Source organism: Corythoichthys intestinalis, chromosome 5 (genome assembly GCF_030265065.1).
Source record: "Corythoichthys intestinalis isolate RoL2023-P3 chromosome 5, ASM3026506v1, whole genome shotgun sequence".
NCBI lineage: Eukaryota > Metazoa > Chordata > Actinopteri > Syngnathiformes > Syngnathidae > Corythoichthys > Corythoichthys intestinalis.
In genome coordinates, this window is record NC_080399.1 from 25,126,940 (window position 1) to 25,142,859 (window position 15,920).

The 15,920-nt window shown below is 39.5% G+C and overlaps 1 protein-coding gene and 1 long non-coding RNA gene across 3 annotated transcripts in view; one reads left to right on the forward strand and one right to left on the reverse strand.

The window, feature by feature from the left end:
• ptprq (protein tyrosine phosphatase receptor type Q) overlaps positions 1 to 15,920 on the reverse strand; it is an 86,689-nt gene that overhangs the window by 31,773 nt on the left and 38,996 nt on the right. For both annotated transcript variants that reach the window (XM_057836673.1, XM_057836674.1), the window contains 6 exons: positions 15,848 to 15,917; positions 11,784 to 11,942; positions 11,456 to 11,699; positions 11,312 to 11,385; positions 8,471 to 8,570; positions 7,722 to 7,850 (listed from right to left, as the gene is read on the reverse strand). In XM_057836673.1, the coding sequence (XP_057692656.1) occupies positions 7,722 to 7,850; positions 8,471 to 8,570; positions 11,312 to 11,385; positions 11,456 to 11,699; positions 11,784 to 11,942; positions 15,848 to 15,917 (776 nt within the window). The remainder of the gene's footprint in view (positions 1 to 7,721; positions 7,851 to 8,470; positions 8,571 to 11,311; positions 11,386 to 11,455; positions 11,700 to 11,783; positions 11,943 to 15,847; positions 15,918 to 15,920) is intronic.
• Positions 1,773 to 13,533, forward strand: LOC130916176 (uncharacterized). The gene is made up of 3 exons (XR_009063236.1): positions 1,773 to 1,921; positions 8,478 to 8,587; positions 13,304 to 13,533. It is a non-coding gene; the product is annotated as an uncharacterized LOC130916176 (long non-coding RNA).

Here is a 15,920-nt window from a genome sequence, read left to right on the forward strand (position 1 = left end):
ATTTAGACTGGGAACGTTTGTTCATTCGGAACCAGAGCATTCACAATCATTATTTCCGATTTTTAGGGCATTTCCAGGTCACTTTTTGCTCATTTTAGGGCATTTCCTGTTGAGTGTGAGTCACTGCCAAATCATTTGGGAGATTCGCAGGTCATTTCTGTTCGTTAATTCAAAATAAGCAGGAAGTGACCCATGAAATACCCTAAAATCAACAGAAAGTAACTGAAAATCAATAGGTAATGACCTGAAATGGCCCAAAATTCCCTCAATACCTGGCATTGCTTGCCACTGACAGCCAATCCGTTTGAAGTGGGTGAGGGTGAATGAACATTCGTTCATTCGCTGCCACCCTCCCACTTCAAATGGATTGGACGTCTACTAATGATAAACTCATTCCAATTCACAGCAGAAGGTTGTTTTTCTGTTTATTAGTTTGTAGAATATCCTAGAATGATTTCCTGAATTTATCGATAATCGTTGTATCGCCATATCGTCAGATCATCGTTATCGTGAGCTTTGTATCGCAAATCGTATCGTATCGTGAGGGACCAAGAGGTTCCTACCCCTAATTGACAATCATAAATGTTAAACTGTTTTCATATTTTTAGTGTGTGTGGTGTGAAAAATTTCTACGTGTGTTACCCATTCAATTGGCTGGCTGTCACTGACGGCAGAAGACATCTAATTCATTTTGACTGGGAGATCTGGCAGCGATTTGACGTCCATCTCCGTCAACAGCGGCCATTGAGTTAACGTGTTACAAATTGCATATGATTGTATGGAAGAATATTTATTTTAATGACATGCATAAGTGAGTCATTATAACAGATTCTGGCAGCATCTCATACAAAAGGAACGTATTGTATAAGACAGAAGCCGCTTAAGGCAAAGATTAATATACACTGACCTCAAATATTTGCTGAAGTATAAAAAGAGTGGCTCCCTTTCACCAGAAGCATGCAGTATAATACGGACAGCATATTAAGGACCTGTATCTTTAAATATTTTATGGCACTGCCATATATTATCTCTTAAGTAGTGAAGTTGGACAAATTAAAGAGTAAAAGGCAGTTCAGTGACACACTGTTATTTACAGGTTTCAGTTTTATGATGTTCTTTATCCTCGAGTACTTATTCATTTTTATAATAGGAAGCGTAACGCAATGTGAACCTTTTTGTATTGACCTTAAAGGATATTTACGGTATTAACCCTTTCGGGAACAGTGGTCACAATAGTAGACATCTATTCAAATGTTATCATTAACTTAACTCATTCACTGCCAACTCAGGCCACAGAGTTTGTGTTGCGGTAGTTAGTAGAAGAGGGAAATTGATACAGTATTGAAAACACCTATTGCTGTTCATGGCAGACAAAGAGTAAAGCTATATGAGGTCACAAGATTCATAAAAGAGAAAAAATACACGCGGGCACACTTATTTGAGTTCATATTTTTATCCTGCTTCTTTCCAATTTATTAAAAAAATATTTAAAAACAATTTTGGGGGATTAATTCTATTTGGAATTGTTTATATTTTGTGTTACTCATGGATTTAAAAGAAATAAATTCATTCACATCTATTTATTTTTTCCCCGCAATGGATCCGTCAATTAATTCTATTTGTTAAAAAAAAAAAAAAAATATATATATATATATATATATATATATATATATTAGGGCTGTCAAAATTAACGCGTTAACGCGCGGTAATTATTTTTTTAAATTAATCACGTTAAAATATTTGACGCAATTAACGCACATGTCCCGCTCAGACAGTATTAAGTTTTACAGCAAGGCTTTTTGTGCTAACAGCGAACTCTTGTGGTCGCTTTGCGACATGGCTTATTGGTTTTCTCCTCTCGTTCAATATGGCTGCAAGACGTCTCTGTTGTGCTTATATGATCCTTGGACAAGATTTGTCCGTAAGTATGGTTGTTGTAAAGAATGTACATATTATGTTAATAAGCGAAATGTTATATTTTTTGTATGAGACACTTTTTGTTTATGTTTAGTTAACCTGTATAGCGTGCTAAGCTAACGTTGTTGCTAATGCAATGCTTGTGTACTTTTTTTTGTAGTTTTAAAGGGGACAATGGTTTGAGACCAATTTATTAATAAATCAGATGAAAAAGGCAGAAGTCTGATTATTAAGGCGTCGTTCACTAGCTGTCTAGCGTTGGAAAAAGTAGACGCTTCGGAGTGAGGACAGCATAGACAGATTTGAATGACAGTAGATTGAAATGCCCACTACAGTCCTTATGTACCGTATGTTGAATGTATATATATATATCCATATTGTGTCTTATCTTTCCATTCCAACAATTTATTTTACAGAATATATATATAATTCACAGAAAAATATGGCATATTTTATAGATGGTTTGAATTGCGATTAATTGCGATTAATTACGATTAATTAATTTTTGAGCTGTAATTAACTCGATTAAAATTTTTAATCGTTTGACAGCCCTGATATATATATATATATATATATATATATATACAGTGGGGAGAACAAGTATTTGATACACTGCAATGGGTTTTCCCATTGGCAGCTTTTTTTTACCACTGTTGCTTGGTGTGCTTAGTTGTAGTATTTGTAAATATCTATGTATATCAATGTATATCCACAGCAAATTGTTAATTGATCTTTTCAAAAATGTTTTTAACACGTAGAGGGTATTCAAACAATTACATTAAAATAAATTAACATTATTAAAATACTATTATTAAAATATCCTCAGAAGTTTAGCAGTTTAGTGTCAAGTAATAAGTGTCTCAAAGTAGCCTTACTGAGGAAGGTTTCGCCCAACCCCCTCCTGAGCTAATGGCTGAATATGCAAGTAAAGAGAAAGTAGCTTGACTTAGGATGGGCCAAACCGGTCAGGCAGGTTTGGAAGGAAGGTTTCGCCCAACCCCGTCCTGAGCTAATGGCTGAATATGCAAGTAAAGAGAAAGTAGCTTGACTTAGGAAGGGCCAAACCAGTCAGGCAGGTTTGTATTTGTTTGAATACCCTCTACATGTTAAAAACATTTTTGAAAAGATCAATTAACAATTTGCTGTGGATATACATTGATATACATACATATTTAGAAATACTACAACTAAGCACACTAAGACACAGTGGTGAAACGAAGAGCACCACACATGAAATTGCTGGGAAAAAAATATGCAAGATTAGTAAATACCACTCTTGGTTCAGAAACAAACTATCATTCAGGTTTCATACAATGGTGTAAATATTACATTGAATTTGAAACCTAATTAAATTAAACTGAACTAGTGCTCCACATCTGTGTTGTGGACCCTTCCGTTAGTCACAAGTGTTTGTTTTGTTTGCTTTGCTTAAATTAATTGAACAAGTTTAATACATCCAAATAATATTCTAACAGCTGATGACCAGTGTTATCTACTCTCAATGTGTTTTCTTCAGTCAGAAAAGTAATAGTTAAAAAAGATTAATCACGATAAAAAGTGCACTAATTAGGGGTGTAATAAATAAAAAATCGACACCACAAATTGTAATGTTAGTTTATTGTTCATTGTGTTTCTTCATTTGTAATGTTTGTTTTGTTTTTCAGTTTTGCTAAACGCACAAGTGCACTTAGTGCACTTTTTATCGTCACTTTTGGTTACGTAACAACTGGCCAAACGGATTTATGACGTTCGTGAGTGTAATGAGGTGTCCCAATTCGTAGGGCTGACGTTTCAAGCCCTAATCCTTATTGCTTCGTTTGAAGGGCCAAGGGATGTGGGAAGAAAAACAGAAATGGGATCCGGCTGGTGGTGCATAAGTAATGGCCCCATTTACAAAACAAAGGCTAGGTTCGGCTTGGGGGCGGATCCCAGGGTGTCCCACCCTTGGTAATATTAGGGAGCACCAGAACCCCTGGTACTTCTAGTGTTAAGCCTTGGGCAACTTTACATTTGTAAAGATGAATTAAACATCCATTTTACCCCAAATAAAATTCCCCAAAATGTTGACTGAATGAGATAAAATAAATAAACTCACCAAAATGCTTGTCTTTCAAAGCATTTATATACGTCATCTGTGCATTTTAGGGGAATTTGCGCCAGTCTGTCCACCTCAGAATGCCACATTTTATGTTAAAACGCCCAAGTTACATTTTGCCTGAGTACGAGGGTTTCACTCTGATCCTCTGTTCACTCTTGCCCGAAAATGGTGAGCTTCGGACGGCCGTGCAAGGAGCGCAAACCGCCCGGAGCCTCCTTGCTGAAAGTTCTCGTGCTCAAAAATGTCCACATGTTTTCATTCCACATGTTCATTTACAGTTTATCTGTGCATTGCAACTCAATAAATGACAATAAAAGTCATACTTAACCTCAGAGTGCCACATTTTGGGCTAAAACAGCCAAAGACGCATTGCGCCTGACAAACGGAATCCATCCCGATCCTCCATGTGCTTTTGCCCACACATAGTGACAGGAGAGCGGCGCATGGCACCAGGAGGTTCATTGCTGTGTTTTCATCCAAATATGCTCCAAAATGACCATGGCGGTTAGGGTTTTTATTGTTCAATAAGATCCAGAATTAAGTTTCGTCCGAGAACCAGTATTTCACTCTTGACAGTCAATGGGACGTGCGCATTGTCTTGAAGTCCAAACTATGGGGCGATGGGCAGGGGGACAATTAATGAGAACCAGTATTTTACTCTTGACAGTCAATGGGGCGTGCGCATTGTCTTGAAGTCGAAACTATGGAGCGATGGGCAGGGTGATAATTAATCGCACGTTAAATAAATTGACGGCGTCAAAGGGGATTTGCGTTAACGCCGTTATTAACGCGTTTAACTGACAGCATTAATATATACTGTATATACAGTGGGGCAAATAAGTATTTAGTCAACCACCAATTGTGCAAGTTCTCCTACTTGAAAAGATTAGAGAGGCCTGTAATTGTCAACATGCGTAAACCTCAACCATGAGACAGAATGTGAAAAAAAAAAAACTGAAAATCACATTGTTTGATTTTTAAAGAAATTATTTGCAAATCATGGTGCAAAATAAGTATTTGGTCAAAACCAAAAGTTCATATCAATATTTTGTTATGTACTCTTTGTTGGCAATAATTGAGGCCAAACGTTTTCTGTAACTCTTCGCTGTTGCTGGTATTTTGGCCCATTCCTCCATGTAGATCTCCTCTAAAGCAGAAAAAAAAAAATCTTTTTTAAAGAATTTATTTCCAAATTAGAGTGGAAATTGAGTATTTGGTCACCTACAAACAAGCAAGATTTCTGGCTGTCAAAGAGGTCTAACTTCTTCTAACGAGGTCTAACGAGGCTCCAATCATTACCTGTATTAATGGCACCTGTTTTAACCCATTATCGGTATAAAAGACGCCTGTCCACAACATCAGTCAGTCACACTCCAAACTCAGCTATGGCCAAGACCAAAGAGCTGTCGAAGGACACCAGAGACAAAATTGTAGACCTGCACCAGGCAGGGAAGACTGAATCTGCAATAGGTAAAACGCTTGGTGTAAAGAAATCAACTGTGGGAGCAATTATAAGGAAATGGAAGAGATACAAGAGTACTGATAATCTCCCTCGATCTGGGGACCTACAGAGAACTGGGACCACAGTAACAAAGGCTACTATCAGTAACAATGCACCGCTAAGGACTCACATCCTGCACTGCCATGCAGACGTGTCCCCCTGCTGAAGCCAGTACACTTCCAGGCCCGTCTGCGGTTAGCTAGAGAGCATTTGGATGATCCAGAAGAGCACTGGGAGAATGTGTTATGGTCAGATGAAACCAAAATAGAACTTTCTGGTAGAAACACAGGTTCTCGAGTTTGGAGGAGAAAGAATACTGAATTGCATCCGAAGAACACCACACCCACTGTGAAGCATGGGGGTGGAAACATCATGCTTTGGGGCTGTCTTTCTGCAAAGGGATCAGGACGACTGATCTGTGTAAAGGAAAGAATGAATGAGGCCAAGTATCGAGAGATTTTGAGTGAAAATCTCCTTCCATCAGCAAGGGCATTGAAGATGAGACTTGGCTGGGTCTTTCAGCATGACAATGATCCCAAACACACAGCCAGGGAAACAAAGAAGTGGCTTCGTAAGAAGCATTTCAAGGGCCTGGAGTGGCCTAGCCTGTCTCCAGATCTCAACCCCATGGAAAATCTGTGGCGGGAGTTGAAAGTCTGTGTTGCCCGACGACAGCCCCAAAACATCACTGCTCTAGAGGAGATCTGCATGGAGGAATGGGCCAAAATACCAGCAACAGTGTGTGAAAAGCTTGTGAAGAGTTACAGAAAACGTTTGGCCTCCGTTATTGCCAACAAAGGGTACATAACAAAGTATTGAGATGAACTTTTGGTATTGACCAAATATTTATTTTCCACAATGATTTGCAAATAAATTCTTTAAAAATCAAACAATGTGATTTTCTGTTTTTTTCCCCCACATTCTGTCTCTCATGGTTGAAGTTTACCCATGTTGACAATTACAGGCCTCTAATATTTTCAAGTGGGAGAATTTGCACAATTAGTGGTTGACTAAATTTGCCCCACTGTATATCTTTTTATTGCCCATCACAAAATACAAGCTGGTAATACTTATACAGTATACTACAACTTAATGTCAAATAGGGGCTGCAAAATATTGTTCCATGGCCATAGTTTGAGACCCCGGTAAAAAATATGAATGTAATTTAAGCAATCAAGAAAAAGAATCATGAAAGGGTAAAAAAATATTTTTCTTGCAATTTGAAACACCTAATGTATAACCATTTGGGATATTCATAAAATTTGCGTTGTTCAGTCTCTTTTCCACTGTGTTCTAAAAGTCCACTCAGTAAGACAGAAAATATAGATAGTTTTAAGCAAAGCAAAGACGAAGGTTGGAGAGTTGCAGACAGCATGTCGCCTAAGAAGAAAGGAGCCAACATAAAGCCACGATACCGCCGCGCCGTTTCGAAGACGCCGCTTCTATTTTTGCTCAAGCTCGGTAACAACAAGATGATTTAGCGCTGACGGGAACGTACACCATGTTGGCAGTGACAGAGACACTTTGGTCTTGTTGAATTCACATTTAAAGACGTAAATCTGGAACAGCTCCAAGTTGCCAATACTTGTTCATTGTCATTGTATCGGTCTAAATTGTATGTCCATCGCTGCCAGTGACAGCGATGGACATACAATTTATTTTGACTGGGGATAGGGTTAATCCGGGGGTCAGCAACCAGTGGCTCAAGAGCCGCATGTGGCTCTTTAGCGCTGCCCTAGTGGCTCCCTGGAGCTTTTTAAAAAATGGAAAAAGATGGGTGAGGGAAATATTTTTGTTTTAATATGGTTTCTGTAGGAAGGACAAACATGATTCTAACTCATTAATATTGTAATGAAGTCAAACCAGGCAGCATTGTACAACAGACTAGTCATGTGGGGCGTCATTCTCTATAGGATGCACTGCAGGGAAAATACATATTTAATCATGAAGGCTCATTATGTATTTGTAGCCAACGTAGTCATTTTGATTGTAGGCTGATATAGCTAATATAGATACATACAGCATGTGTTGCCTTCATTGTAAGCCTTATATAAGGATTTTAATTTTTTGCGGCTGCAGACATATTCGTCTTTTTGGTCCAATATGGCTCCTTCAACATTTTGGGTTGCCGACCCCTGAGTTAGTCAAATGGATTAGATGTCCATCGCCGCCAATTACAATGAATGAGTTTGTTATTATACTGACCGGTTGACTTTTTCTTGCTTAAGCTCCAAGTCTGCCACGGCAATCAGCTGATCCAATTTACACTTGGTCTCGATGATCTCCGCTTCTCGGGGGGAATACGTGCCGCCCTCCTTCTTGCGCTGGTGGACTCTGGCAAACATGATAACTTATTAAATGTATAAATTAAGCATTTTCTTCAAAATTAGTTCTACTGTTATATTCTCGATAAATACAGTCTGTCTGTTGGTTGGCGTGTATAATTATGTTCAAAATAACTCAAGAACAAATGAAGGGATTATTATCAAACTCGCAGGATATGTTTGTAATATGAAACAGAAGAGGTAATTCAATTTTGGGGTTATGAGGTCAAAGGTCACAGAGGTTCAAAAAGGCATTTTGCGATAACCTGATAACGAACTAGCCTATTTAACTCAAATTTGCAAGGTAGGTGATATGATGACAAGAGAAAGAGTGATGACATTTTGGGCATGAGTGCAAAGGTAAAAGATGTTATACAATAAATGAACATAACATTTGGGTGTCAATGTTCGAATTTGACTTCTTAGGTGAAGGTCTGCCACTCTGGTAAACTATACGTTTGGCATCTCAGTGTCATATTACAAAAAGAGTACCCTTATGTTTTCACCATTTCCTTTTCTACGACTGTCAATTTTACTTGTATTACTTGGCTGGCGACTGAGTGCTTTGATTAATTTCGGAGTGTTTGATAAATGCGTTAACAACAGCAGTGAGTGATTCCGCCTCCTTACTTGACAGACGCGCAGATGATGACAATCAGCAGCACTGCCAAGAAGAAGGAGAGCAGTACACCAAGGATGATCTGCTCATCTCTGCTTAACAGGCCGTAGACTATGAGAGACAAAAAGGTGCATTTCAATACATTGGAATATTTTAGAGAATATCATTTACAGTTATGTGAAAAAATTAGGACACTCCATTAAATATTCAGTTCATTATTAGGAAATGTTCACATATCAATGTCTGATATTGTTTTTCTTTATCTCTGGAAAAGAAAGTGATTTAATAGCAGGTAAACAACAAAAAATAACATTGTTTTACTCATTAAACCAAATTTATCAACAAAAATGCATACACTAACTGAGGAAAACGTTAGGACACCCTACCACCTAATAGCTAGTGTTACCCCCTGTGGCTGAAATAACATCAGTGAGACGCTTTTGTAGCCATCTACTCGTCTTTGACGTCGGTGTGAAGAAAGTTTGCACCACTCCTTAATGCAGAATACTTTCAACAGTGACTGACTGTTGAAGTGAGGGAAAACACCATGGTGAGATCAAAGGAGCTGTCTGAGGCCCTCAGAAAGAAGATTTCACAAGATCTTAAATCAATATAAAATCAGCCATCCCACTGTCTGAAAAATAGTCTACAAGTGGAGGACATTCAAAACCACTGCCAACATGCCCAGGTCCGGCCGTCCAAGCGAGTTCACCCCGAGAGCAGACCACAAGATGCTGAAAGAAGTCTCCAAAAACCCTAAAATGTCATCATGGGACTTACAGCAGGCTCTTGCTACTGTTGATGTGAAAGCGCATGCCTCTACAACCAGAACGAGACTTCACAAGTTTAACCTTCATGGGTGGTGTGCAAGGAGCAAACCTTTGCTCTCCAAGAAGAAAATGAAGGCCAGACTGAAGTTTGCAAGAGTGAATGTAGATAAAAACCAGGACTTCTGGAATAATGTTCTTTGGACAGATGAATCTAAAATGGAATTATTTGGACATCAGAACAGAGGACATGTTTGGCGTAAGTCCAATACAGCATTCCAGGCAAAGAACCTCATACCAACTGTGAAGCATGGAGGTGGAAGTGTCATGGTTCGGGGACGCTTTGCTGCAGCAGGACCTGGCCAGCTCACCATCATAGAATCCACCACGAATTATATTGTGTATCAGAGGGTGCTTGAGGAACATGTGAGATCATCTGTGAAAAAATTAAAGCTGAAGCGGAACTGGACCCTGCAACATGACAATGACCCAAAACATACCAGTAAATCCACCAAGGACTGGCTGAAAAGGAAGAAATGGAGAGTCCTGGAATGGCCAGTCCAAGCTCAGATCTTTAGTCCATTGAGATGCTCTGGGGTGACTTGAAACGGGGTGTACATGCAAGAAACCTCAAACAGCTGAAAGTATTCTGCTTTGAGGGGTAGGGCAAACTTTCTTCAGACCAATGTTAAAGACTGGTAGATGGCTACAAAAAGTGTCTCACTGAAGTTATTCCAGCCATTAGGTGGTAGGGTGTCCTAACTTTTTCCTCAGTTAGAATATGCATTTTTGTTGATAAATTTGGTTTAATGAGTAAAACAATGTTATTTTTTGTTGTTCACCTGCAAACAAATCACTTTCTTTTCCAGAGATAAAGAAAAAAAATATCAGACATTGATATGTGAACATTTCCTAATAATGAACTGAATATTTAATGGGGTGTCCAAATTTTTTCACATGACTGTATTGCGGTACTTTTATTTGAAATGCGAAATTCATATGTTCAATAGATTAATTATGTAAACCATTTTCACCTAAATAAGTTTTAATTCATTTTGAAGCTTTCTGATATGATATCCTCATTTCCCACGTCAATGGGTTTAGATTTTTTTAAAGCTGTACATTAAAATCATCAATACTGTTATACAACAATCAAGAAACACAGTATTTCACTCTCGGTTAATCAAATTCTAACAGCTATCAGGAGCACTGACTTATATATACATTTTACAATCCTAATTCTAACTTCTCCTTCATAATCCATGAAAAACTATTTTTCCCCAAAAGTATATCATCTTTATTTCATAGCATTTCTCTTTCCTGCATACCTTCAGGAAAGTGTATTTGGATATATAATTTGTTGACCAACCAGATTTTAGTATCAAATCGATGAATTCTGAAATTTTAACGGGATAGTGCAAAAATTAAGAGTTGGAATTATTTAAGTAAATCCATCCATCCATCCATCCATCCATCCATCCATCCATCCATCCATCCATCCATCCATCCATCCATCCATCCATCCATCCATCCATCCATCCATCCATCCATCCATCCATCCATCCATCCATCCATCCATCCATCCATCCATCCATCCATCCATCCATCCATCCATCCATCCATCCATCCATCCATCCATCCATCCATCCATCCATCCATCCATCCATCCATCCATCCATCCATCCATCCATCCATCCATCCATCCATCCATCCATCCATCCATCCATCCATCCATCCATCCATCCATCCATCCATCCATCCATCCATCCATCCATCCATCCATCCATCCATCCATCCATCCATCCATCCATCCATCCATCCATCCATCCATCCATCCATCCATCCATCCATCCATCCATCCATCCATCCATCCATCCATCCATCCATCCATCCATCCATCCATCCATCCATCCATCCATCCATCCATCCATCCATCCATCCATCCATCCATCCATCCATCCATCCATCCATCCATCCATCCATCCATCCATCCATCCATCCATCCATCCATCCATCCATCCACTTTTTAAATCAAACTACTGAATTAATTTATCAACCATATTTCAACGTGAGTGGAGTATATACCTGCAGTTTTGATATGGTCAGAGTACTCAGAGTCAGTGTGTTGGCCCATGATGTTAGTTGCTCTGAACTTAAACCTGTCGAATATAAAGCGTTAATTTTTTGTTAACTCAGTTAAACACACCTGCTGGAACGCGCTCCACTTACACGTAAACAGTGTTGGCCTTCAGAGGTCCGTTACACAAAGCGTCAGTGTGGTTCTCTCGTAAACACTCGTCTTGATCTCCTATCACATACGTCTCCGTCGGGGTATGATTGTGTCGGTGGTCTCCAGATACCCTATGGGTGTCCCTCAAGCACTGCGGGTTGGGGAAGCCCTGATCGGTCAAGTACGGGCCGGGCTGATCGAAGAAGGCGTCCCTCCAAGTGGTTAAGTTTGCGATATCCTTCACTGTGACATGATGTGAAGCAGAAATATTTTTTAATGCGTTTGGCAAACTGACAGACTCAAAGCGACATTTGTGAAGAGTCGTACCCCCTGATTCAGCGACGATGACCTGAATTTTTGTGATTGGCCCGTTCTCGTCACTGTAAAAACAAGCTGGCATGCGAATGGTGATACTCCTGTGGGTAACCATGGCAACCCCTCTGTGGCCGAGCGCTGCCTGGGGTCTTTGGGCGGGCTTGGCTGGAGCTGTAAAACCATACAAATTATCAACATTAAGCCACATGAGAACAATTACATGGACCCATACAGTAAACAGTACAGTATGCACAGTATACAAGTGTTTCTCGAACTTTAGCTTCAAATCCCAATACTACTGCGTAAACACCGTTATAAGGTACGTACTCACTGGCTGTCATTGACAACGCAAGACATGCAATCCATATACATGAATGTTCGGACTATATGCCGCTACTTTTTTCCCCTCATTTTGAATCCTGCAGCTGATAGTCCAGTGCGGCTCATTTGTTGATTTATTTGGGTGAAAAGGTTACACTTTATTTGACAGCGGCATCATAAGACTTTCATAAGACCGTCATAATTATGACATGACACTGTCATAGGCATTAATTAATGCTTATGACAGATGCATCTGGCAAATTTTGTCACTAACTCCATTTATGTCCAGCTCGGATCTTTTACATCCAATCAAAAGTGAGAAAATTGATGTAATGGATAAAATTGTTACCGCTTAATACCTTTTGGTGTAAATATCTCTCAATTTAGTGAGGACAGCTGCGCCTTATTGTCCGGTGCCGCTTATCTATGAAAAATGCCGTTTTTGAGTCAAATTTGGTGGGTGGCGGCTTGTAGTCAGGCGCGCCTTTTAATCCGAAAATTACAGTAGCTTGGGTAGGTTGGTAGCGATTATTCGGTTCCAGTCTCTCCTAGTTAAAATGGATTGGACATCTACCCATCACGCCCGTTTAACGTCAGTGCGCCAGATGCAGCCCAGATCTGCACTATGACAGTCCAAATGATAAATTACGCACCGTTCTAGGGCAGACCGTGCAGACCGGACGCGCTCAAAGTCTAAAATTTAACGGTCGAAGTTTGACGTCACTGTTAACGCGCACCTGAAAGGCAACTAAACACGCAGGAGTCACGACATATCAGCGGACGACAGATTTGTATGGTTAGTGCTTTATTCAAAGTTAAAATCCTGTTTTACTCAACCGAGCATTAATAAAATGGCCGGTGTATTCAAGTGATCTGCCATGTCTGCAAGTTAAGTAATTGAAAGTTTGTTGCATCACAACTTATGGAGGGAGAAGGCATTTACTCTATGTTGATGTAAATGTTTCAATGTTTGAATTCTATTATTCAAACTGAGCCCCTCCTCCTTGTGTTTGTGTATTTGTGTCACTGCCTTGATTGCACAGATGGGTGACCCTGTGACCAGGTGCTGCTGATCATCGTCAGCAGCTTACTTAAACCGGTCCTTGGCCTCACATCATCGCCAGATCAACAACTGACTGATGTGACGTTCAGCTAACAAAGAATCTTGTAATGCTGATACTGAGCTCACTTTTGTTTTTATTCCCCCCTAGTTCCTTTACTGCTTGCCTGCCAAAATGCCTGCCTGCCAGCTCACCTGTTCTATTACTAAACTGCCCACCAGATTTTTCGGACACGATCTGCCACTCCCTCTCATCTTCAATGAACTCTTTTTATCACTGCCAGTTTGCCTCTGACTTGTAAAAATAGGTCATCTTTAATGTAGAGTTGCTTGTTCCAATTAAAAGATATTGTAAAAAAAAAAGTATTGTTATGGTGCATTAATATCTTAGCATTAATAAATTGTATGAAAAATCATGTGTGTTATTATTTCTTTTAATAGAAAAAAAATATTTGCAATATAAACACAATACAGTATGACACATTGAACAAAATGGATCCCCAAATTTAATGCCGAAAACGGTTTTGATACAAATCTGGCCCAGATTGGGTAACATATGTGCCACATCCAGGCCATACATTAATGTAGTGTGCGAATTTGGACCAGTCCTGGCCCAAAACTGGTTGCTGATCCGGCAAGTGACTCCATACTGAGTTTGGGCCATTGTTCAAAAAGACACTGGGGCATATCCGTTTTACGAAATTGGGCCGAAATTTGCAGTACATCTGACCCATATCTGCTCCAGTTATATTTTGCTATCTTGGTTGTGTTGTCAATGACAGCCAGTGAGTTAAATTCTGGGGACCATAACCTGAGTGTATTTCTGCTTTTATTAATGTGACTAATTTTGTTTTTATTAAAATTTTATTTAGTATGTATTTTTTACTGATAAACAGGAATACAAAAAAAAAAATCCTTAATAATAAACACACGCACGCTTATGTATATGTATATATATATATATATATATATATATATATATATATATATATATATATATATATATGTATATACATATAAGTGGGGCAAATAAGTATTAAGTCAACACCAATTGTGCAACTTCTCCTACTTGAAAAGATTAGAGAGGCCTGTAATTGTCAACATGGGTAAACCTCTACCATGAGAGAAAGAATGTGTGTTTGATTTTTAAAGAATTTATTTCCAAATTAGAGTGGAAAATAAGTATTTGGTCACCTACAAACAAGCAAGATTTCTGGCTGTCAAAGAGGTCTAACTTCTTCGAACGCGGTCTAACGAGGCTCCACTTGTTACCTGTATTAATGGCACCTATTTTAACTCATTATCGGTATAAAAGACACCTGTCCACAATCTCAGTCAGTCATACTCCAAACTCCACTATGGCCAAGACCAAAGAGCTGTCGAAGGACACCAGAGACAAAATTGTAGACCTGCACCAGACTGGGAAGACTGAATCTGCAATAGGTAAAACGCTTGGTGTGAAAAAATCAATTGTGGGAGCAATTATTAGAAAATGGAAGACATACAAGACCACTGATAATCTCCCTCGATCTGGGGCTCCATGCAAGATCTCATGATAAGAACGGTGAGCAAAAATCCCAGACGCACACGGGGGAACCTAGTGAATGACCTACAGAGAGCTGGGACCACAGTAACAAAGGCCACGATCAGTAACACAATGTGCTGCCAGGGACTCAAATCCGGCACTGCCAGACGTGTCCCCCTGCTGAAGAAAGTACACGTCCAGGCCCATCTGCAGTTTGCTAAAGAGCATTTGGATGATCCAGAAGAGGACTGGGAGAGTGTGTTATGGTCAGATGAAACCAAATTAGAACTTTTTGGTAGAAAAACAGGTTCTTGTATTTGGAGGAGAAAGAACACTGAGTTGCATCCGAAGAACACCATACCCACTGTGAAGCATGGGGGTGGAAAAATCATGCTTGGGGCTGTTTTCATTTCAAGGTCCTGGAGTGGCCTAGCCAGTCTCTAGATCTCAACCCCATAGAAAATCTGCAGAGGGAGTTGAAAGTCCATGTTGCCCAACGACAGCCCCAAAACATCACTGCTCTAGAGAAGATCTGCATGGAGGAATGGGCCAAAATACCAGCAACAGTGTGCGAAAAGCTGGTGAAGAGTTACAGAAAACGTTTGGCCTCCGTTATTGCCAACAAAGGGTACATAACAAAGTATTGAGATGAACTTCTGGTATTGACCAAATACTTATTTTCCACCATGATTTGCAACTAAATTCTTCAAAAATCAAACACTGTGATTTTCTGTTTTTTTCCCCCCACATTCTGTCTCTCATGGTTGAGGTTTACCCATGTTGACAATTACAGGCCTCTCTAATATTTTCAAGTGGGAGAACTTGCACAATTAGTGGTTGACTAAATACTTATTTGCCCCACTGTATATGATACGATAATTTTAATTGAGAGATGAGGTCCATGCAGACATAACATTTTGCGTTGTTTTGACCACATTTGTATACCAAATGTTAACATTGTGGCCTACATGACCCCAAAATGTAATGTCCTCATATGTGGATGCCAGGTCTTTATGTTTTTTTCACTTGCCCAGTAAAGGGTTAAATGAAATATTCCCTGCAAAAATACGGGAAAAAGTAGACCTCCGCAGGACAAGTACAGACAGGAATTTAATTTAGAAGTGGCAGAAGTAGTCAGGCTCGAGCTGGCATTAAGTGGGAACACTGTACCTTTGATCCCTGTTGTTATTTGGACATGTGGGCTTGGTGGACTCCGTCCAGCGCCGTTCTTTGCTGAAATCTA